The sequence below is a fragment of the Gekko japonicus genome, unplaced genomic scaffold (assembly GCF_001447785.1).
Source record: "Gekko japonicus isolate JY-2015 unplaced genomic scaffold, Gekko_japonicus_V1.1 scaffold196, whole genome shotgun sequence".
NCBI lineage: Eukaryota > Metazoa > Chordata > Lepidosauria > Squamata > Gekkonidae > Gekko > Gekko japonicus.
Window position 1 is genome coordinate 185,632 of NW_015173129.1, and position 22,406 is coordinate 208,037.

The 22,406-nt window shown below is 49.1% G+C and overlaps 2 protein-coding genes across 2 annotated transcripts in view; one reads left to right on the top strand and one right to left on the bottom strand.

Annotated features, from left to right (window-relative positions):
* Positions 1–6,178, top strand: part of SNX8 (sorting nexin 8) — an 88,557-nt gene extending 82,379 nt beyond the window's left edge. Inside the window, exons 11-13 of the mRNA XM_015422075.1 lie at positions 2,159–2,308; positions 4,218–4,367; positions 5,530–6,178. Coding sequence (XP_015277561.1) covers positions 2,159–2,308; positions 4,218–4,367; positions 5,530–5,619 — 390 coding nt within the window. The 3' untranslated portion in view covers positions 5,620–6,178. The remainder of the gene's footprint in view (positions 1–2,158; positions 2,309–4,217; positions 4,368–5,529) is intronic.
* A 5,850-nt stretch (positions 6,179–12,028) lies between these two features.
* Positions 12,029–22,406, bottom strand: part of NUDT1 (nudix hydrolase 1) — a 16,724-nt gene continuing 6,346 nt past the window's right edge. The window contains exons 3-4 of the mRNA XM_015422080.1: positions 17,784–17,929; positions 12,029–13,422 (exon numbers count right to left, since the gene is read on the bottom strand). Coding sequence (XP_015277566.1) covers positions 13,250–13,422; positions 17,784–17,929 — 319 coding nt within the window. The 3' untranslated portion in view covers positions 12,029–13,249. The remainder of the gene's footprint in view (positions 13,423–17,783; positions 17,930–22,406) is intronic.

Here is a 22,406-nt window from a genome sequence, read left to right on the forward strand (position 1 = left end):
TGCGCCATGGGGGGGATCTCCCAGCCTCCCTCCCACTGCAGGCTGGGGGCGGCAAGGCGAGAAAGGGAGGGGAGGGCTTGGCGCAGAGCTGCTGCCGCTTTCGCTGCTGGGCAGAGCCAGGGTGGTGGGATGGTGCGCCCGGGGCCGGAGGGGCTTCTTGGGCCACCACCATGGTGCAGCCGGGCAGCCTGGCGCATTAAGCCTTGGGGGCGCGCGGGCGCGCATCGCCATGGCCCACGCGGGGGAGCAGGGACGGGCGCAGCTCAGAAACTCCCCCCCCTCCGGCCTCGGAGCTGATCCGAAGGGCTTGCTCAGGGTTGAGGCAGGAGAGTGCCCCTAAGCATGGGCAGAGCTCTTTCCCAGACTTCCAAGGAAGTCGCTGCCACCTCCCGGGTGGGAATTCCTGGAGAGGGCATGGAGGGGGGGAGGCACAGTTCGGCGCCAGCTGCAGGAAGGACATCCCGGGTGCGGGGCGGTGGGGCGAGGAGGAAGCGCCACCGACGGGGCAAGCCTGAGCCAACGTCCGCTGGAGCCGGGGGGGCCAAGCAGTGAGACGGTGCCTGGAGTGAGAGCTCACCTCCCCGCCTTCCTCCACCATCTCCTCCTCTGCCTCCGCCAGCGCCCTGCAGGAGACCACCGGTGGCGGTCCCGGTGGCGGGAAGGGCGCGAGGCACAGTTTGGTGCTGGCGCCCTGCAGGAGAGCACTTTGGCGCCCTAAGGGCCGGCTCGCGCTCTAGGCGAATGCCTAGTTCGCCTAGTGGGTGAGTCGGCCCTGGTTATAAATCCAATCTCCTCTTCTTCATATCATTTTGGGTCTTCCTCTTTTCCTGTTGCCTTCAACTTTTGCTGTAGTGGTTTGGTGCACACAGTTTGGTGTCGTGGTTAAGTGCGCGGACTCTAATCTGGGATATCCGGGTTTGATTCCCCACTCCTCCACTTGCACCTGGCTGGATGACCTTGGGCAAGCTGTAGTTCTGATAAGAGCTGTCCTTGAAAAAGAACAGTTTCTGTCAAGAGCTCTCTCAGCCCCCCCTCCCTCACAGGGTGTCTGTTGTGGGGAGGGGAAGGGAAAGAAGATTGTAAGCCACTCTGAGACACCTTTGGGTAGTGAAGGGCAGGGTATAAATCCAATCTCTTCTTCTCTTCTTTTTCTTTCCTTAGCATTATGGTCTTTTCCAGTGACTCTTGTCTTCTTATAATGTGATCATGTATGATAGCCTCAGTCTAGTCCTTTTAGCATCTAGAAAGAGTTCTGGTTTTATTTGATCTAGAACCCCACTGATGTGTCTCCGATGCCACATTTCAAAGGAATCAACTTTCTTCCTGGCAGCTTTTTTCATTATCCAACTTTCACACCCGTATATAGTAACGGGGGAATACTGCGGCATGAATTAACTCAATGTTGGTAGCCAGCGACACATATTTAGACTTAAGAATCTTTTCCAGCTCCTGCCATTGCCGTAAGTCAGAAGCGACTTCACAGCATTTAACACACACAAAAATGAAATAATAAGTAAATAGATTCTTTGGTGGGTAGCGGTTTTTTCTGCTTCCACTAGTCTTGGTAACAAATAAATATACACTTGAAAAACCTTTTAACAAACTAATGTGTTCTATTTATGGTCATCATTTAGTAAAGTGCATAGTGTATCATTATTTCATCCTAGTCAGATATAAATATTCATTACATTCAATAAGCAAGAACATTCAGTACATACAGATTGATAACTACCAGACAATTTTGCATCAGTGTTTTAAAAGTCAAGCCCCAACGGGAGTTTCTAGAATTATAAACCCGCTTCTCCTTGCATGAAGTCTTCCAAAAAGGGGGATAGCTTTCTTAATAGTTGTATGGATGCTTTTTGCCAGTCCTACAAAAGACACATTGTGCAGCTAACATTCATGGGGCAGGACCAAAACTACCCAAGGTGCTCAAGCTGGACCACCCTGTTCAGCTTGGCTGTGAGCTTTTGCTAGGTATGGCTCAGAAACATATGATGGTCTTAAGGACTAGAAGCTTTAAAAATAAAATTGAAATGCCCAAAGTGCATTTGCGCTGCCTGTACATGTTTCCTCTTTACCCATCTGCCTCTGCAAACAGAAGACCATGGTGGGGATAGGATAACGATGGCCTGTATTTTCATCTTTGCCGCACCAGGACTTGTGCGAGAGGCATGAGAAGGGCGTCTTGCACAAGCACCAGAGGGCCTTGCACAAGTACAGCCTGATGAAGCGGCAGATGATGAGCGCTGCTGTCCAGAACAAGGAGCCGGAGACCGTTGAGCAGCTGGAGTCCCGGATCGTGGAGGTATGAACGGGCGGGTTGGTGCTCGCCATTTTGGGACATCCCAGGGCTGGATGCCGTTCTGCAATTTTGGGACCTAAAGAGCACAGAATTCGGTCAAAGAATCAGGCCCGTAGCCAGGGTTTTTTCTTCCGGATGGCATTTAAATTTTTAAGGGGGCAGTTAAATTGCAGTTAATTAAATTAATCTGAATGCCTGTCTTTAAAGGGGGAGGCTCCGAGCCTGGTTTTAGCCCTCCCATTTAAGGGACAGGGCAGTGAGCGCGTCAGTTCCTAGGGGAGAAAACAGCTCAGAGGGGGCATTTAGTTGCCTTTTGAGTTCCCCTCCACAGGGCAAGAAAGCTTAGAAGGGCACTCAAGAGTGGCACCTTCAATACCTCTCCAACGATCCCCCTTTCTGCTAGCCCAGTCCTCCTGTAGACTACCACCTACCCTGTTTCCCCGAAAATAAGACCTACCCCCAAAATAAGCCCTAGCAGGATTTCTATGCATTTGTGGTATAAGCCCTAGTGTTTCTTCTTGAGAAAAAATAAATATAAGACAGTGTCTTATTTTTGGGGAAACACGGTAGGTCACGGTGAGACTTTCAAAAGCATCCCCATGAGCCTTTGGGAAACATGCAATTAAAAAAACCCAATCTTTATAATAATTTCATATGTTCTTATATTTTTATTTATTTCTGTTTGGGGACATCCCAGGGCTGGAGACCATTCGACAATTTGGGACCCAAAGAGCGCAGAATTCTGTCAAAGGACAAGGCCCGTAGCCAGGATATTTTTTGTTCAGGGGGCATTTAAATTTTTAAGGGAGCAGTTAAATTAGTGTTAATTAAGGTCCCAGGCACACGTGCCGGATAACGTGGGGGGAGGGAGGCATGGCGATTCGCGCCATCGCAATTTGACGCGCCCCAACGTGATCAGACGCGACGGCGTTGTTTCGATCAGTGGGTGTTTCCAGCGCGCTCCAACCAGGAAGCAGGGATGCTAGAGGAGTGCGCTGGAGCGATCACATGGAGAGCGTCCGGCTGCAGCCCGTCACAACCAGTTGATTGTGGATTTTCCCGGGTACTTTTAAACTCCGCTTCTTTGGCTGACTGCTACGGGTTGCTGACGGGTGCGGGATGCTGGCCAGATGTGTCCGTTTGATCATGCCAGTAAAATCCGGCTGCCATTTGTGAGTATCCCGTGGCAAATTCTGCGTGTGATCGGGGCCTAAATTAACCTGAATGCTTGTCTTCAAAGGTGGAGGCTCCCAGCCTGGTTCTAGCCTTTCGAGCGCTGTCAGTTCCTAGGGAAAAAACAGCTCCGAGGACATTTAATGGCCTTCTGAGTGTTTGTTTGTTTGCTTATTGGATTTCTACCCTGCCGTAACAGGCTCAGGGCGGCTTACGCAAACACTACACAGCTAAAACAGAACTAGTGCTAAAAACAGTTCATATACAGCGGCAGGCATGAACAGCATCCGGCAAGCAGTCAGTCAGTTCCCATCGTGGCTGTTGATGTTGATAGCGTAGAAGGGCACTTAAGGGCAAGAAAGCTTAGAAGGGCACTTAAGAGTGGCACCTTCAGGACTTCTCCAGCAAATCCCCCTTTCTGCTAGCCCAGTCCTGCTGTAGGGCACCTAGGTCACAGTGAGTCTTTCAAAAGCAATCCCATGAGCCTTTGGGAAACATGCAATTAAAAAAAAAATTCTTTATTAAATAAATTCATCTATTCTAATATTTTGATGTCTTTTTGTTTGGGGTAATGAAAAATCGTTTTAAAAAGGGCTTTCACTTTTGTTGGATGTTTGTGTCCCAGAAATGCAGCCGCTCCACAGATAAGCTGTCCTGCTGTCTGTGTTCTTATCTTGTCCTCTTCCAAGCGCCCCCCCCCCCAGGAGATAACCCATTCGTGTTTTCCCTCCTCTCTCAGCAAGAGAACGCCATCCTGACGATGGAGCTGCGGAATTATTTCTCCCTCTACTGCCTGCACCAAGAGACCCAATTGATCCACATTTACCTGCCAGTCACCTCTCACATCCTGGGGGCTTTCGTCAACTCCCAGATCCAAGGCCACAAGGAGGTGAGCCTGCCGTTCTAGTCGCCCCCTCATCCCACAGCATGTCGGACGAACGGTTTATCAGCTAAGGTTGCCGGCCTCCAAGTGGAGCCAGTAGATCTCCCGGAATTGCAGCTGATCTCCAAGATGGGTTTGCCATGTTAGTCTGTCTGCAGCAGTAGAAAAGAGCAAGAGACCAGGAGCACCTGAAAGACTCATGAAAGCTCATCCCTTGACACACATTTTGTTAGTCTTTAAGGGGCTACTGGACTCTTGCTGGAGAAAATGGCTGCTTTAGAGGGTGGAGTAGGTTTGCCACTGCCCAGGTCCCTGGTTTTCGGGCTTCTGCCTGCCACCGGCCAGCTGGCCGGCGGGAAAAACCCTGCCCCCAAACAACCCCCGAATGATTTCCATGGTGTGATGACATCTCTCTGTGTCAAGGTAAGAAGAAAAACGGTAGGCAGGTAATTTATATGTACTCAGAAAGGTAGGGTAAGGCTGAGTCATTATCCTGTAGGAGTTCCCCAGGCTGTGACATGCTAATGGAGGAGCTTTCCCGAGGAGCTTCTTTTGCATATGGATTGGCTGTTGAATGATAATGACTCAGCCCTACCCCACCTTCCTGAGTAGATATAAATTACCTGCCTACCATTTTTCTTCTCACCTTGACGCAGAGAGTACGCCATCTTTCTGTGTTATACCTCTGAGGGTGCCAGTCACAGCTGCTGGCGAAACGTCAGGTCCGACAATGCCAAGACCACGGCCATACGACCTGGAAAGTCTACAACAAGTTCAGGAAAGGTTGCACCATTTGATGTGGGGTGGTGGTGGCGGCGTCAAGGGCTCCCAAAGCCAACCCATTCCAATAGGGTTTTCAAGGCAAGAGGTGATCAGAGGTGGTTTGCCATTGCCTGCCTCTGCGTCTCAACCCTGGTATTCCTTGCTGGTCTCCCATCCAAGTACTAACCAGGGTCAACCCTGCTTAGCTTCCGAGATCTGACGAGATGGGCTTCTTGGTGCATCCTGGTCGGGAGATGCCAGGGACTGAACCTGGGACGTTCTGCATGCCAAGTAGAGCCACGGAGCCACAGTCCCTCCCCAAAACCGATTCGGTTGTGTGATCCCACCCCCCAGCACATCACCCTCTTAACCGAGCAACCGCTCTGTGTCCTTTCCTGTCTTCCAGATGAGCAAAGTGTGGAACGAACTGAAGCCCAAACTGAACTGCCTCTTTGTCGGATCTGGCAACATGCCGACGTCATCCTTCGCCCCCTAGGAGGGCACCTTCTTTTCAAGTTGATGCTTTAGGACGGGTGGTGCCGGGCAGCCGGGAGAGGGAGAAAGACCCGTGGGATTTGCACGTCCCACTGTTCAAAGGAATCGTCCCGTCGGCTATCCTTGTACTATTATTATTAATTTTTTTATGCTGCTTTGAATTGCTCTGTGATTGATGGGCTGCCTGGAAATGTGACCGCACAAAGAGAGAGAATCCCCCCACTCTCTCTCCTCTGTATTCTATCGGGGACCACACCTTTGTCCCAAGTTTTCTATTGCTCAATATCCTCAGTCCTGTCTGTTCAACCGACCTGTCAGCTTTGTGTCTTTCGGAGCAGCCAACCGGGAAAGAGGAATGGGGGGCGTCACCAAAGGGCCAAAGGTGGCTCCAAATCCAGTGCCGCTTGCCAGCTCGGAATCCAAAGAGCCGGCAGGTAGGAGATGCAGCGTTGGGGGCACTCCAGTTGGGTCTCTTTCAGGCCTGTAGCGACAGTGGGGTGTCTTGGGGCCAACACCCCCTTTAATTTAAATTTAAGAGCCAGTTTGGTGTAGTGGTTAAGTGCGCGGACTCTAATCTGGGAGAACCAGGTTTGATTCCCCACTCCTCCACTCGCAGCTGCTGGATGACCTTGGGCAAGCCATGGTTCTGTCAGAGCTGTCCTTGAAGGGGCAGTTCTCGAAAGAGCTCTCTCAGCCCCACCTACCTCACAGGGTGTCTGTTGTGGAGAGGGGAAGGGAAAGGCGTTTGCAAGCCGCTCTGAAATTCCGTGTGAAGGGCGGGGTATAAATCCAATCTCTTCTTCTTAAAGCCACACCCACAAATTTCCATGCTTTAAATTTTTTTAAAAAAAATCTTTTCATTGAATTCATGCCACGCCACACACTGCCCATGATCTGGGGCAGGCCAGAGCCTATTTATTGTTTTTGTTATTGTTATTTTTAATTAAGTGAGGTCACGCCCCACTGGTTCGCCCGGTGCCCCCTCACTGAAAATTTTCTAGCTTCCGGCCTGGTCTCTTTCCGTCTTAAGTGGACCTTAACAAATTACTGACCGAGGGCTTTTAAGGGATGCTCGAAACATGGCTGGTTTTCTGCGTCACCTGGTGGTGTACACCTTCCTGGAAAGGCTGCAGCCGAGAGGCTCTTCTGTCTTCTGGTGGTGGGAAGTGCCTTCAATTTTCAGCCAACGTTTGGTGATCCCTCATAGGGTAGGAGATGAGCAGAGGTGGTTTTGCCATGGTCTGCCTCTGCATAGCAGCCCCGGACTTCCTTGGTGGTCTCCCATCCAAGTGCTAACTGAGGCCGACCCTGCTTAGCTTCCGAGATCTGATGAGACGGAGCTAGCTTGCACATCCAGGCCAAAGCGAGAGACGTTCAGAGATGGTGTGCCCTTGCTTACCTCTGCGTAGCAACCCTGAGCTTCCTTGGTGGCCTCCCATCCAAGGACTAAGCAGGGCCGACCCTGCTTAGCTTCCGAGAGCTGATGAGATTGGGTTAGCCTGGGCCATCCAGGTCTGGGCAAAAGATAAACAGAGGAGGTCTGCCATTGCCTGCCTCTGCATAGCAACCCTGGACTTCCTTGGTAGCTTCCCATCCAAGGACTAAGCAGGGCCGACCCTGCTTAGCTTCCGAGAGCCGATGAGATTGGGTTAGCCTGGGCCATCCAGGTCCAGGCAAAAGATAAACAGAGGAGGTCTGCCATTGCCTGCCTCTGCATAGCAACCCTGGACTTCCTCAGCGGTCTCTCATCCAAGTCCTAACCAGGGCCGACCCTCCTTAGCTTCCGAGATGCAATGAGATTGGGCTAGCCTGGGCCATCCAGGTCAGCACAGACAAACGGAAGTGGTTTGCCATTGTCTGCCTCTGCGTAGCAACCCTGGACTTCCTTGCCAGCCTCCCATCCAAGTCCTAACCGGGGCCGACCCTCCTTAGCTTCCGAGGTCTGATGAGATTGAGTAGGCTGGGCCACCCAGGTCAGGGTGTCGTGTCTGGTGGAAATTGCTTGTCGAAAGCTCTCCAGCTAGAGCGTGAGGGGCATCTGGTACCTCTTCCTTTCTCGAGCTGCAAGACACAGGTCGGAAGGACAATACGAGGATTCCTCCTCTTCTCAGATCTTTACTGCTATGTGGAATGTAAGGAAAAGGAACCTTTATCGGAATATCTGGTTTGTGTGCACACGCCGGGGGAGTAGTGGGTAATAAATGATCACAGTTGTGGCAGATGGAGCCAGAAACGTGGAGGTGGCCTTTGTGGGAGAAGGCTGGGAATATCTTCACGTGGCACACCGTGATTGACATCGGAGGTGTTTGCACCCAGCTTCACTTTTGCTTGAAAGGAGACAGATGTGATTTTTAGGGATTGTCGAGGCTGGTTTGGAAACACTGTTAGTTCTTTCGATTAAAACGTTATCACGTCATATTCAGGGTTGGATCACTGGGGGGGTGGGCAGGCAGGCACTCCATCTTTGTAAACTTGCTGTGAACGTTGACTGCGAACAACCTTAGTTGGATCTTATCTCACATAGTGGCCAACCAGTTCCTCTGGAGGGCCAGCCACAGGACACGGAGGCCGAGGCCTTCCCCTGAAAAGAACATCAGAAGAGCCCTGCTGGATCAGGACAATGGTCCATATAGTCCAGCATCCTGTCTCACACAGTGGCCAACTAGTTCCTCTGGAGGGCCAACAACAGGGCAGAGAGGCCGAGGCCTTCCCCTGATCAGAACATCAGAAGAGCCCTGCTGGATCAGACCAGTGAGGGTCCATCTAGTCCAGCATCCTGTCTCTCACACAGTGGCCACCCAGTTCCTCTGGAGGGCCAACAACAGGGCACAGAGGCCGAGGCCTTCCCCTAATGATGCCTCCTGGCTCCGAGATTCAGAGGATTTGTGCCTCTGAATGTGGAGGTTCCCCAATCACCATGGCTAGTAGCCATTGATAGACTTATCCTCCATGAATCTATCTAATCCCCTTCGAAAGCTTTTTATTCCTGTGACCATCACTACATCCTCTGGCAGCGTATTTCACACTTTAACCATGCTCTGTGTAAAGTAGTACTTCCTTTTGTCCATCTTTACTTTATAGGGTGCTCAGCTGAGAGTTTATTGTATCGAGGGGAAATCTAAGGTGTGTTATCTAGTTTCCGGGGACCAAGCAGGAGCAAGGCCGTCTGAACAGCACACCTCCACAAGTATGCCATCCTTGGTGTTAAGTCCCTTCTGAATGCAGGGATTTGGACCCTCTCCAGAGCATGACTTCCGTCTCCCTTCCCTGCCTTCCCCCCCCCCCCCCCCCCCCCATTCAGCTGAAAAAAAGAGTTGCAACCTGGCTCAGCTCTGGGGCAGTCTGAAGGGGTTAGGTTCGGGGTGGACAGGTCCATCAGTGGCTGCTAGCCAGGGTTGCTATATGGATCCTCCATATTCAGAGACAGCCAACCTGTGGATCTTAGTACTCTTCTTATGTTCTTCTCAGGGAGAGACCATGGTCTCTGTGCCCTGTTGCTGGCCCTCCAGAGGAACTGGTTGGTCACTGTGTGGGACAGAATGCCGGACTAGATGGACCCTCACTGGTCAGATCCAGCAGGGATCTTCTGAGGTTCTTCTCAGGGGAAGGCCTTGGCCTCTCTGCCCCATTGTCAGACCTCCAGAGGAACTGGTCAGCCACTGTGTGAGACAGGATGCTGGACTAGATGGACATTCACTGGTCTGATCCAGCAGGGCTCTTCTGATGGGGAAAGCCCCAGGGGAAGGCCCCAGCCTCTCTACCCTGTTGTTGTCCCTCCAGAGAAACTGGTCAGCCACAGTGTAAGACATGATGCTGGGCTGGATGGACCCCTGGTCAGATCCAGCAGGGCTCTTCTGATGTTCTTAACAGGACAAAGCTTCAGTCTCCAGGCCCTGCTGTTGTCCCTCCAGAGGAACTGGTCAGCCACAGTGTGAGACAGGATGCTGGACTAGATGGACCCCTGGCAGGTCCAGCAGGGCTTTTCTTACTTTTTATGTTCCACTGTGTAGGAACAGATCAGGTGCTTCTTTTCTCCGCTGGGGGCCATAAGCTAAAACTCACCAGGAAAGAGGAATCATACCCCAGCCATCTCAGTAGGTCCATATAATGTTAAAAAAAGTGTATTTTTCTCTGCAGAAAGACCAAAACTGCCTTTTCCTTGATAGGTTAAAACAGTATATATTTTTGGAGACTTTTATAATGTTTTTGGGTTGTTTTTTTAAAATGTTAACTTTTTCCTTTGGCTAGAGCAACAAGGATTTGGATGTGTGTTTTAAGGTGTGTGTGGGGGACCCAACAACATGCAGCCATGCAGATAGATTCTTTTGTGCCTGGGAATAGTGAAGCCCCTCCCCCGTTTAGATATATTGTTTCTCTGTGGCTTCCTGGACAACAGACCAAACAAGCCTGCCACACTGTGGTGTCAGCCCCCCCCATCTCTGACCTGTTGTTGGCAGGAGGTGGGAAGTCAACGCAGTTTGGATTTCCTTGGGATCTGGATATGAAGCGAAGCAAAGGGACTTTGTGTTGTGTCCCGAGTGTGTTTCACGAGCAGCTCTGCCAACCACAGATGCTTCTTCTTTGGCATACAAGATCATTGTGTGCGGCGTTAGTACATCGTTGGCTGAGTGTGCTAAAGTTTACTGCTGGTTACTCTCTCTCTCTCTGCACCGCTCGCAAACAGCATCGGCTGCACCTCGACCAATTCATCAGGCAGGGGTTTCACTAGGAATGGGTGCTGAGAGAACATGCATTCCAGGTTTTTGAGAGCAAGGTGTGTGCATGTTACCTGTTCCCCAAACGAATTGTGCCGCTCCCTAGAAGGACGGGCCTAGAAGGGAATGGAGGAAGATTTGGGGGCCTTTTGGGAAGAGAACACAACATTTGGCGATGTACCCTCAAGAGTGATATGCAATTGTCGTTAAGGGCGTTATGCACAACCTTGCGAAGCATGTTTCTATATGACTTTATGTCCTTAAATGCATCAGTGTTGAACTAAGTGGTCTGAACTGAACCTGAATGCACAGCACAGCATTTGGGGATTTAAATCTCCATTCCTTGGGAAGTCAGTGCCAGTTTGGTGTGGTGGTTAGGAGCGCAGACTCTAATCTGGGAGAACCGGGCTTGAGTACACACTCTTCCACATGCAACTGCTGGTGTGACCTTGGGTCAGTTCCAAGTTTTCTCAGAGCTGTTCTCTCACCAGCAGTTCTCTCTCAGCCCCGCCTACCTCACAGGGGAGGGGAAGGGAAAGGAGATTGTAAGCCGCTCTGAAACTCCTTCAAGTAGTGAAGGGCGGGATATAACTCCAATCTCTTTTTTTTTTTGAATTTGACAGGATTCATTTCCAAATAAGCTTGTATAACATTGGATCATGGGGCCGTGATGCCACAAACTTACATTCTGAAGAAAACCCACCGAGTTCAGCGGGTTTTACATCTGTTTGTGTAGGATTGTAGCCTTAGTCAGAAATGAGACTCCCACATGAGACTCCCACATGGATTGGTGGGACAAGCTTCCAATGAATGTGTCTAAGATGGTGGTCAAAAACATTGTTTCTCTCAGCTCTACCTACCAAGAAAAAGTGGGTGTACAGCATTGCACACGTAAATGGCATCGAGTTGCAACCGACTGCCGGTGACCACAGCATAGGACTTTTAAGGCAAGTGAGAAGCAGAGTTGGTTTGCCACATTGCCATGGCCTTCCTCTTCAGAGTCTTCCTTGGGGGTCTCCCGTCTGAGCACTGACCCTGCTTAGCTTCCAAGATCTGGCAAGATTGGGCTGCACTGTGCTGCCGCCTCTCCCCGTTTATAAGATTACTAGCTAGAAAAAGGGTTTTATGATGGCCCAGTCTCCATAGCTGTGGGGGTGATTATCTACCCCCATTTGGAGGAAACCAGGTCTGGAGGGGGCCTGGTAACCTCACACTTGTCCACTGCCTTAAAGGGGGGAAAGTTGACCTCAAAAAAGAACTTTCTGTAGGCAAATTCTGAAATGCTGAAAGTCCTGGCCTCTGCTCTTCAGGCAATACCTTTGCTATGTGGAAAATAGAAGAGCAGATTCTTTCTTATTTTTCGTTCTAACCTCTTTGGATTTTTGCAAATTTTGGAATAGCCAAGGTTCGCAACTTGGTGTTTTCTTCCCTCAGTGCTTTGCACAAATAGGAGTGTGTGTTTGGGGTTTTGGTTTTTTTTGTATTTTGATGAAGCACTTTACCAAACTGCAGGAATTGGAGAGAACATATCGCTACAGCTGGTAGACAACAAAATGTTTACAAGTTGTTACACCCCCCCAAAACTTCTGTCAACAAATGTTACAAAAAAAATCTTTATTTGTAAAAAAAATGCACAAAACTCATATTAAAGAAATATTTCAGTTATAAATGTCTTTGTTACTCTGAAACTGGTGTTAGCAAAGGTGGGCAAGTGAACGTAGGCAGACGTCTGGTATATGATTGGAATATTTCTTGCACGCTTTCCATCTGGAAACTGTCCAGGTGACAAAATTAACCCCCCACAGAGACCCTTTATGGTTTCAGTCATTTAAGAATCTACATAAGGAATAACAACTATAACATATTGGGTTAGTAAACTGAGGGCAAAATGCTAGTTTCATTTGTAATAAACTTTCAGACTGAGTGTCCTGCCCCCTCTCCGTATTTATCAACGACAACCGGCATTCCCGTAAAAGACCTTAAAACACAATTCCACTGTGCGGTTAAGGCCCATATCAAGAACAGTGACTGCTCAAGTGTTCCATTGAACCGTAACTTAGTTTTTACCAAGTGGCATATTCTGTCATCTGCAGGACAGAGGCTTCCTCTTGGAGTCTGTACAGACGGTCCACATTTGCCAAGATGTAGGTTTCTCCATCACTGTCCTGCAGCAATAGGAGAAGACACAACTGGCTCAATTTCCCTCTTCTAGGAAAGTCTGGGGAATACAGGACTGCTGCTCATATACTGGGAACTAGAGCTGAAATATGATCTTTTTTTAGTAAGTTCTCAGCATGCACGGGGCTACGAAGAATTAGCTACAGCCGCCACCCCAATGCTTACACCACTGCGGTTGGGGGATTGTTTCGCATGGGCAGGGGGCTTCCTCGTGGAAACAATTTAAGGTTCCACGCATGGAAACGCTTTAAGGTTCCATGTGTGAAACACTTCTTGCCAGAACTGGAAGAGAAGCTGCCCCAATGAGATGCAAACGGGAGAACTTGGGGGTACAGTCCCCTTTCAAAAACAAGATTCAGGGGGAAAATATTGACTAAGGAGGTTCTCGTTGACAGCAAAGGGCTCGCGATGCTTGGGGGGGGGATGAAAAAATCTAAACGTTGGGGGTCAGGCCCTGAAAGAGAGCCGCACACACTAACACAACCGAGACGGAAAGCGGCAACTGGTCATACAAAAGAAGTGCCATCTGTAAGTTCTTCACCACACAGAGGAACGGTTTCATGTTTGCCAGTTGCTGTAGATTTTCTGGGTTTCATGTTTGTCTGCCTGCCGTTCGCCTGTTGCACAATGAAGTCTGCTCTCAGCAGGAGATGAAGGCTTCGGGGCGACCAGAATAGCTCATCGCCCCCGATGCAAGTGTGTGTCCCCACTTGGAGGACCTCCGGAGTTCTTCCCCTCCTAGACCTCTTCTGCTTCTTTCAAGGTGTACTCCAAGATCGTGTCCTGCCCCTGGAACTTAAAATAACCGACAAACGTCTTCTTCTGGAGGAGCAGAGGAAACCAATAGCTGTCATCTGGCCACATGTCCTTGAAGGGCACGTGGTCCAGTTCAAACCACTGCGGACGCATTTCTGCAAGGGGAAGAAATGAACATAACGGATTAAGGAAATTAGCGTGGAGGATGAAGATGGGTTCCCCCCCCCCCCAGACAATCGAAGACTGAAAGAAAGCATCATTACTTGGATCACCGCTCCAAAATTGCTTCAACTGGGCATCTTAGGGTAATTTTTGGGTTCTTTCAATGATGATGATGTTGCACATGTGGGGAAAGCACATTACTCAATATGGCCTAGGAAGTGACATTTCTCTTAAACCAGTTCAATGATGATGATGTTGCACATGTGGGAAAAGCACATTACTCCATATGGCCTAGGACCCCCACATGGGGTTCCCCACATGGGGACTGTGGGCACCATGGCACTGCTAACACTTTCCCTGGTGTTCTTAGAAAGCGGGTGGGGTCAGCTGGTTCGTTTGCTCAGCAAGGCTTCTGGTTGGCCACTGGAGATTTGATTGGCTGTACAGATTTTTTAAAATAACGTGGCTTGGGCGGCAGCTGCCACCACAGCACAAGGGTCTTAGCCGCATGACTGAAGGTAAGCTGTGGCGGCCATTTTGTGGTTGGCTCCACTTCCTGCAGCAGCAGCCATTTTGTGGCTGTGCCCACCATGCTGTGTCAGAATTCCAAAGGTGCCCATGGGCTGAAAAGGATTGGGGACCTCTGCTTGGTGTAGTGGTTAGGAGCACAGACTCTAATCTGGGAGAACCGGGTTTGATTCCCCACTTCTCCACATGCAGCTTCTGGGTGACCTTGAGCAAGCCACAGTTCTCTCAGAGCTGTTCTCTCATGAGCAGTCCTCGAAAGAGCTCTCTCAGCCCCACCTACCTCACAGGGTGTCTGTTGTGGGGAGAGGAAGGGAAGGGGGTTTATAAGCCACTCCGAATGAAGGGTGGGGTATAAATCCAATCTCTTCTTCCTAAACTAACTTCCAGTTCCCTCTCTGGAAATATTTTCCAGATCCAGCCTCACTGTTAACTGTCAGAATTTAGATGTTTGGCCTGTTGATACCTGGAGCAGGTGGGGAAGGGGTGTTTTCAGCATGGTGTAGAGAGCCATCTGTGGTGTGGTGGTTAATAGCCGCAGACTCTGATCTGGAGAACTTGGTTTGATTCCCCACTCCTCCACATGCAGTCAGTTGGGTGGCCTTGGGTCAGTCACAGTTTCCTCAGAACTCTCTCAGTCCCACCTACCTCAGAGGGTGTCTGTTGGTGGGGAGAGGAAGGGAAGGGAGATTGTAAGTTGTTCTGGGACTCCTCTGGGTAGTGGATAGTGGGGTATAAAGACCAACTCTCTTTCTTCTGGATCTCCTGCCCCACAAAGGTTTTGCAAGGGACGGTCCTTGGTGCTAGCTCTGCTCCTGGACTCCAAAGGGTGACCGAGATGCAACAAGGCAAAGGTCCCCCAATCCAGATTAGCTGCAGGCTTTGGGTAGGGTCGGGCTTCTACCTTCCTATTAGCTGATCCCTTTGCTTAAGTTACCACGGTATGACTCAGTTTAAGGCTGTACCTTGAACAAGTCGGTGGTCTACTCATGCGAACCGGATGATGGAGGAAGGAGGGAAGTCTGACAGTATTGTAGAGGGAGAAAAATCAAAAGTTGGATGCATCTGGGCCTGGTTGTCTCCAGTTCACAAGATGTTCCCGAAGCAAGGTCTAAATTTTTGAATTATGCTGGCTGATATACAGAGCTCTCAACTGTGTATAAGCGGGTAGATACTAGGGGTGTGCAAAAAAAGGGTATTTTTCAGGTTCGGGTATATTGAACTCAAAAACTATCAGTATTTCCTGATATTCCTTAAATCCTAATATCAGTATGGTATTGGAATTCGGAAAATATTTGGGATTGTTGAATTTTTTGGCTCCATACCCTATGGGGACCATTATAGTCAATGGTCCCCATAGGCTACATTGGAAAATCGATCTGGGGTTCTGGGGGAGGCTGTTTTTTGAGGTAGAGGAACCAAATTTTCAGCATAGCATCTGGTGCCTCTCCTCAAAAAACAGCCCCCCCCCCCAGCCACAGATACCCAGAGTTTGATTTCAAAAAGATTGTACCAGGGGGTCCAAATCTATGAGCCCCAAAAGAAGGTGCACCCTTCCTCCATTATTTCCAATGGAGGGAAGGCATTTAAAAGGAATGCAGTCCCTTTCAATGTGATGGCCAGAACTCCCTCTGGAGCTGAATCGTGCTTCTTCCCTCTCCTCTCCAGGAGGCTCTTGAAAAGTCCCCCACTGGCCTGTCAGCCTCACCTGGCAACCCTAAATGGCCTAGGTGTGTGTGGCTTGGGTGGAGAATGAGTTGAGAGCAACCCCTGTGTTAGAAGCACAGGCTCCTACCATGGAATCACAGGAACCTTCTCGATGTGGGGGGTGGACCTGGAAGTGAAATCACAGGATGTGACATCACAAAGTGGTGTCACACCCTTGCTCCTGGCTCCACCCCCAAAGTCCCCATAGGTCAGACCCGGCAACCCTAATCCCACACCAAGCCATTTGTGCAAGAAGGACACTTGGGTGAACTTGCTATGTGTGTGTCAAGTAGAGATGTGAAGGCCCGGAAAAGTTCCGGAAAAGTTCGGGGGGGAAATGTTTTCCCCGTTTTTTTTTCCTGAAGCTTTTTTTGTTTTTTTTTCTGAAAAATTGGAAAAATTGAAAAAATAAATAAATTTAAAAAATGGATTATGGAACATTTTATTTTAACATGATGAATAAACTATTTTAAAACAAGGTGTTCAAATATTTTCAAATCATTTCTAAAAAAATATGTATGGTATCAGATTGATCTAATTTCTGTGCACTGAGGACAAGCAAGTCCTAGGTTGCAATCTGAACTCTCCAATACAAGAACAAGATGCATTTCTTTCTTTGGGAGGTTCTATTATCACAAGGAAAAAAAAGGTTTCAGTTTTGTTTTTGCATGTGGGTGGGTATTCTGTTCGTAATAATTGTTTGGATACACTATATTTTTAATATGCTAGTTGTGATAATTTCATGCCAAGTAAAAATGCCCATAGTCATATTTTATGTTCCTAAAGTAAAAGAATGACTTTCAATCTAGAAAAGAAAAAAGAAGTGCTAATGTAGCATTTTTTTCAATTTTTCCGAAAATTTCCATTTCCCCCCCGAAAAAACTGGAAAAAACTCTGGGTTTTTTCTGAGGTTCAAAATTTCCGGAAATGTTACATCTCTAGTGTCAAGTGCCATCAAGTTGTTTCCAACTTCTGGCAAGGCAACCCTATGAATTTATGACCTCCAAAATGTCAGATCGTTAACAAGCCTTGCTCAGGTCCTGCGAACGGAGGGCCGTGTCTGCCTTGATGGGAGTCCGTCTATCTCCTGTCGGGCCTTCCTCTTTTCCTGCTGTTTTCAGGTTTTCCTAGCATTTCTGTACTTTTCGGTGACTCTTGTGTTCTCATGCTGTGGCTGAAGTCCAATAGCCTCAGTCTGTTTGTTTGTTTGTTAGTTCGATTGACACCCTGGCCCTTCCCGCCAAGGTGGGCTCAGGGTGGCTTACATAAAGTCGAGTCATTTTAGCTTCTTGGGAAGAGTTCAGGCTGGATTTGATCTGGAACCATGATAAAACTTGGCAGTCCGTGATAAAACTCTCCTCCAACACCACGTTTCAAAGGAATCTACTTTCTCCTCCAACACCACATTTCAAAAGAATCAACTTTCTTCCTGTCCGCTTTCTTCACTGTCCGACTTTCACACCCATACGCAGTAATGGGGAACACCACGGCATGAATTAACTCGGCCTTGGTCTCCAGTGAACTATGTTTACCCTTAGGGTTCTTTCCCAGTCTCAATCGCCTTCAGACTTCTTCACTGTAGTCTCCCTTTTGGTTGATGATAGAGTGAACTTGTTAGGTGCCTAATTTTAGCACATGATGCAACCTTGTATGTAGTGAGTGTTCTGTCTCCACTATGGGTTGGGTAGCACAGTTCCAGAGGAAGGTGGGAACTGCCTGTGGCCCCAGTCAATCTGGTCGGGACGGGGGACAAGAGGGTCTATCCCACGACCAGCATGCTGCGCTGAGAGACAGCAGGGTGTAGTGGGCAGAATGGCAGAGTAGGACCCAGGGTGACATAAGTTTGAATTCTGACTTCTTCCATGGGAGCCCTCTGGGTGACTTGGGGGCCCATCCCAAACTCTCAGCCTGGCCTACCTCAAAGGGACGTTGTGGGAGAACGAAGAAGGGGAGAATGACGTTCTAAAGCTGCTTTTGAGTCCCAACTGGGAAGAAAAGTGGGATATAGATAAACAAGCAAACGCAAGATGTACGAGTCAAATTATTTGGCTCAACCTGGGCCAGGGGCAGACCTGGGGGTGGCCATTTTTATGATGCTGCCGCTTTTCAACCACATTCTTACCGTCGCTTTCCGTGGGCTCTCCTTGGAAACTGTCGGCTCGGAAGATGTGGACTTCCATCAGCTCCGTGTTACCCACGAACTCAAAAGTGATCCGGCCCATCTTCTGCAAGACGTCCACCGTCAGTCCACTCTCTTCCTGTAGTTCCCTAGTGGGAATGAACAACATTAACGTAGAACGAGGGCACGAGAGCTTATAGACGCATGAAGCTGCCTATCATTGGTCCATCAAGGTCAGTACTGTCTACTCAGACTGGCAGCAGCTCTCCAGGGTCTCAGGCGGAGGTCATTGCCGTCACCTCCTGCCTGGTCCTTTTTAACTGGAGATGCCGGGGATTGAACCTGGGACCTTCTGCATGTCAAGCAGATGCTCTGCCGCTGAGCCACAAGCCCACAACCCCTCTTTACAGTTCTCCAGCCTGTTCCTTTTAACTGGAGATGTCGAGGATTGAACCTGGGACCTTCTGCACGCCAAGCAGAGGCTCTATAGCTGAGTCACGGCCCCTCCCTCATAGAGGGATTGAGTCCACCCGCCAAAGCAGGCATTTTTAGGATCTTCTCAGTCTGGAGTTCGCAACCCTACTTTGAAGAAAGGCATTTTTCTCCTGGAGAAAGGTTGGCTGGCAGTGGACTTACCCCCTCCCTACTCCCCTTTTAGTAGAACAACGTTTGGCTGCAGTCACACACGTGAAATAATCCACTTTCAGTGCACTTTCCAACTGGATTTTTACTGTGTGAACTGGCAAAATCCAGTTGGAAAGTGGATTGAAAGTGGATTACTTTGTGTGTGTGATGGCAGCCTCTTATACCCAGAATTCAATTTTGTTGGTCTTCAGGGTGCCACTGGACTTAAACTTTGTTCTATTGCTTCAGCCCAAGACGGTGACCCACCCAAATCTAATGACACCACGTGTCCCTGTGAGTCCACATCGCTCCGATTCAGACTGGGGGGGGGGACTGCTTGCGGTTGAAGCTGTTTCCTAAGTACCCAACAGCGGCAGATGGAAACTGAGAAAACGGCCCATAATTCATCCAGGAGAAAACTGCTAGTCCTTTGACAGGCCCCAGACATTTAGCTGATCTTGCTAATTAAACCCGTCTGTATCGTGAGTAATGTGGGTAACTGAAGAGTTCCAGCGGTCCTTCCCCATTAAGGATAACAGGAACCCTGGGTACGACTCCTGACCTTTCCTTGGCACTTCTCTGACGGCCTCCATTTTTCAAATTAGGTTTAACATTTCAATTAGTTTCAGACAACCTTTCTGGGGCACGCGCCGGCAGTGACCGACTGAGGAGGCCGCCGCGTGAGGCGCTATGCTGGCTTTATTGGGACAGCGGGAAATGCCTTTGCACGGATCGCAGCCAGTGGAAGGAAAAGGAAGTATGAATTAAGAAGGGCTTTGAGGAACGACCCAAAGGAACCTCTTGATAAATTCATATGCTATAGGGCACAGGGGCCTTCTACCCTCAGAACAATAAGTGGTCACGCCGAAGCTGGAGAGCGTCCCTCTTGCCAAAGATCCCAGTCCCGTAGCATCTTGCCTCACAGGGTGTCCATTGGGAGGGGAAGGGAAAAGAGATTGTAAGCCGCTCTGAGACTCCTTTGGGTAGTGAAGGGCGGGGTATAAATCCAATCTCCTCTTCTTCTTCTACATTTTATGACACACACGTGGCCCAGCCCGATAAGGTCTCATTTATGTCAGATCCGGCCCTCATAACAAATGAGTTCCACACCCCTGAGTTGAGTATGTTTTAGAGAGAGGGACAGAAGGATTGCGCTTATTCCCAATTACTTTTGTTTCCGAATTGCTGATCTGGTGTGGTGCTCAAGGATATGCTCTAACAGCTACACCCAATAGAACAAAGTTTGGCTGCGGTCACCCACGCAAAATAATCCACTTTCAGTGCACTTTCCAACTGGATTTTTACTGTGTGAACTGGCAGTGGATTGAAAGTGGATTACTTTGCGTGTGTGACGGAAGCCTCTTATACCCAGAATTCAATTTTGTTGGTCTTCAGGGTGCCACTGGACTTAAACTCTGTTCTATTGCTTCAGCCCAAGACGGTGACCCACCCAAATCTAATGACACCACGTGTCCCTGTGAGTCCACATCGCTCCGATTCAGACTGGGGGGGGGGACTGCTTGCGGTTGAAGCTGTTTCCTAAGTACCCAACAGCGGCAGATGGAAACTGAGAAAACGGCCCATAATTCATCCAGGAGAAAACTGCTAGTCCTTTGACAGGCCCCAGACATTTAGCTGATCTTGCTAATTAAACCCGTCTGTATCGTGAGTAATGTGGGTAACTGAAGAGTTCCAGCGGTCCTTCCCCATTAAGGATAACAGGAACCCCGGGTACGACTCCTGACCTTTCCTTGGCACTTCTCTGACGGCCTCCATTTTTCAAATTAGGTTTAACATTTCAATTAGTTTCAGACAACCTTTCTGGGGCACGCGCCGGCAGTGACCGACTGAGGAGGCCGCCGCGTGAGGCACTATGCCGGCTTTATTGGGACAGCGGGAAATGCCTTTGCACGGATCGCAGCCAGTGGAAGGAAAAGGAAGTCTGAATTAAGAAGGGCGTTGAGGAACCTCTTGATAAATTCATATGCTATAGGGCACAGGGGCCTTCTACCCTCAGAACAATAAGTGGTCACGCCGAAGCTGGAGAGCGTCCCTCTTGCCAAAGATCCCAGTCCCGTAGCATCTTCGAGACCCACAAGATCTTTGGGATATTGCAGTCAAAACTCTCAGAGAGCCAGTCTGTAGTAGTTAAGAGGGGCGGACTCTAATCTGGGAGAACCAGGTTTGATTCCCCACATGCAGCCAGCTGGGTGACCTTGGGTCAGTGGCAAGTTCTCTCAGAGCTATTCTTGAAAAAGAGCAGTTTCTGTTGGCGCTCTCTCAGGCAGCCCCACCTACCTCACAGGGGGTGTCTGTTGTGGGAAGGGAAAGGAGTTTGTAAACCGCTCTGAGACTCCAAGTGAAGGGCAGGGTATAAATCCAATCTCCTCCTCCTCTTCCTCTTGAAACCTTATACCCTTATTGGTCTCTAAGGTGTTACTGGGTTCAAATCTAGCTGCCACAAAAGGTGTTCAAGGATCCAGCGACAAAGTATATCAGACCCTGGGTCCATCAAAGTCCTTGATGTCTAGTCAGAACAGCAGGAGCTCTCCAGGCTCAAAAACGAATGATGTTAAAAAAGAAGTGGAACAATCACGTCTGTGGGTTCACAAGAGGTGCATAAACAGGACAGGCTTTCCCTGGTGCATCAAAGATATTAATGGTGGGAACCAGGTGAACTGACAGCCATACTTGCAATTGCAGGAGATGGGGAAGAAGGTCACCCCGACTGCAAAGATGGCCACGGGCCCTGAGGACAGCACAAGGTTGCCACTAGAATTTTATTTTTCCTTTCCCTGACCAACGTTTGTCGATTTCCCTGTCTACCATTCAAATATAACCACAAGTTAAAAAATGAATAGGTCAATGCTCCTTCTAAGCTGTGGAGTCTTGTAAGCAAAAATTCTACTTTGTGAGCTGCTGGCATGAAAGTGGTGAGCGAGCGATTTGGCTCCTGCATAAATGAGTTTGCTCCGGAGCCCTCCTTCCTGAGCTAAGACAAGAATGTGTGAGCCGGAGGCTAAAAAACTGTGAGCTGGCTCACACTAAGTCAGCTTAGAGGGAACACTAGTCGTATTGCATTAATGCAAGAGAAGGTTCCACTCTACAACTACACAAGTCTCAACTGCAAAAATATTTGTCAAAGCGATTTAATATCAGCTTCTTTCAACATTAACTGCAGCAACACCTGTTTTGCAATTGCAGCAAAACTTACACCAAGATACAAATTTCAACTCAAGTAAACTCTGAATGCTAACAAATGACGTAACATTTTTGTTATTGTTTTAAAGGTACACTAAAAATTATATAAACGTTCGATCTAAAATGGTTGGGAAAGGGCATCATTGAGTTCTACTTGTATCCTGCTACTTCTCTATTCCAGTTGCCACAAGAACAGATCAGGCTCTCGCAGCAGGCAGGTCAAAAATCCACTGCTGGAATAGATTTTAATCACAAGTTCCCTGACTTTCCCTGACCAATTTTCATTTCCCTGACTTTCCAGAAAGGGGCAACCCTGCAGCAGGATAAGGCTTCCTTATCCGACAGAAGGGAGCGCTCCCTCTTGAAAGCTAATCCCCTGGAAATCTTGTTGGTCTCTGTGATGGAACGGGCCCGCTCCGGCCTTCAGACCTTCACGCCCTGTTCCACCCTGCCCTCCAGGGTTTTCCCAACACCTGAAGAGGGTTCTCTCTCTCTCTCTCTCTCTCTCTCTCTCTGGTAACGTGCCACTGTCACCTGTCCTTTGTAAGAAGAGGAGATTGGATTTATACCCCGACCTTCACTACCCAAAGGTGTCTCAGAGCGGCTTACAAACTCCTTTCCCTTCCCCACCCCACAACAGACACCCTGCGAGGGAGGTGGGGCTGAGAGAGCTCTTGACAGAAACGGCTCTTTTTCAAGAACAGCTCTTATCAGAACTAAGGCTTGCCCAAGGTCATCCAGGCAGGTGCAAGTGGAGGAGTGGGGAATCAAACCCGGTTCTCCCATATTAGAGTCTGCGCA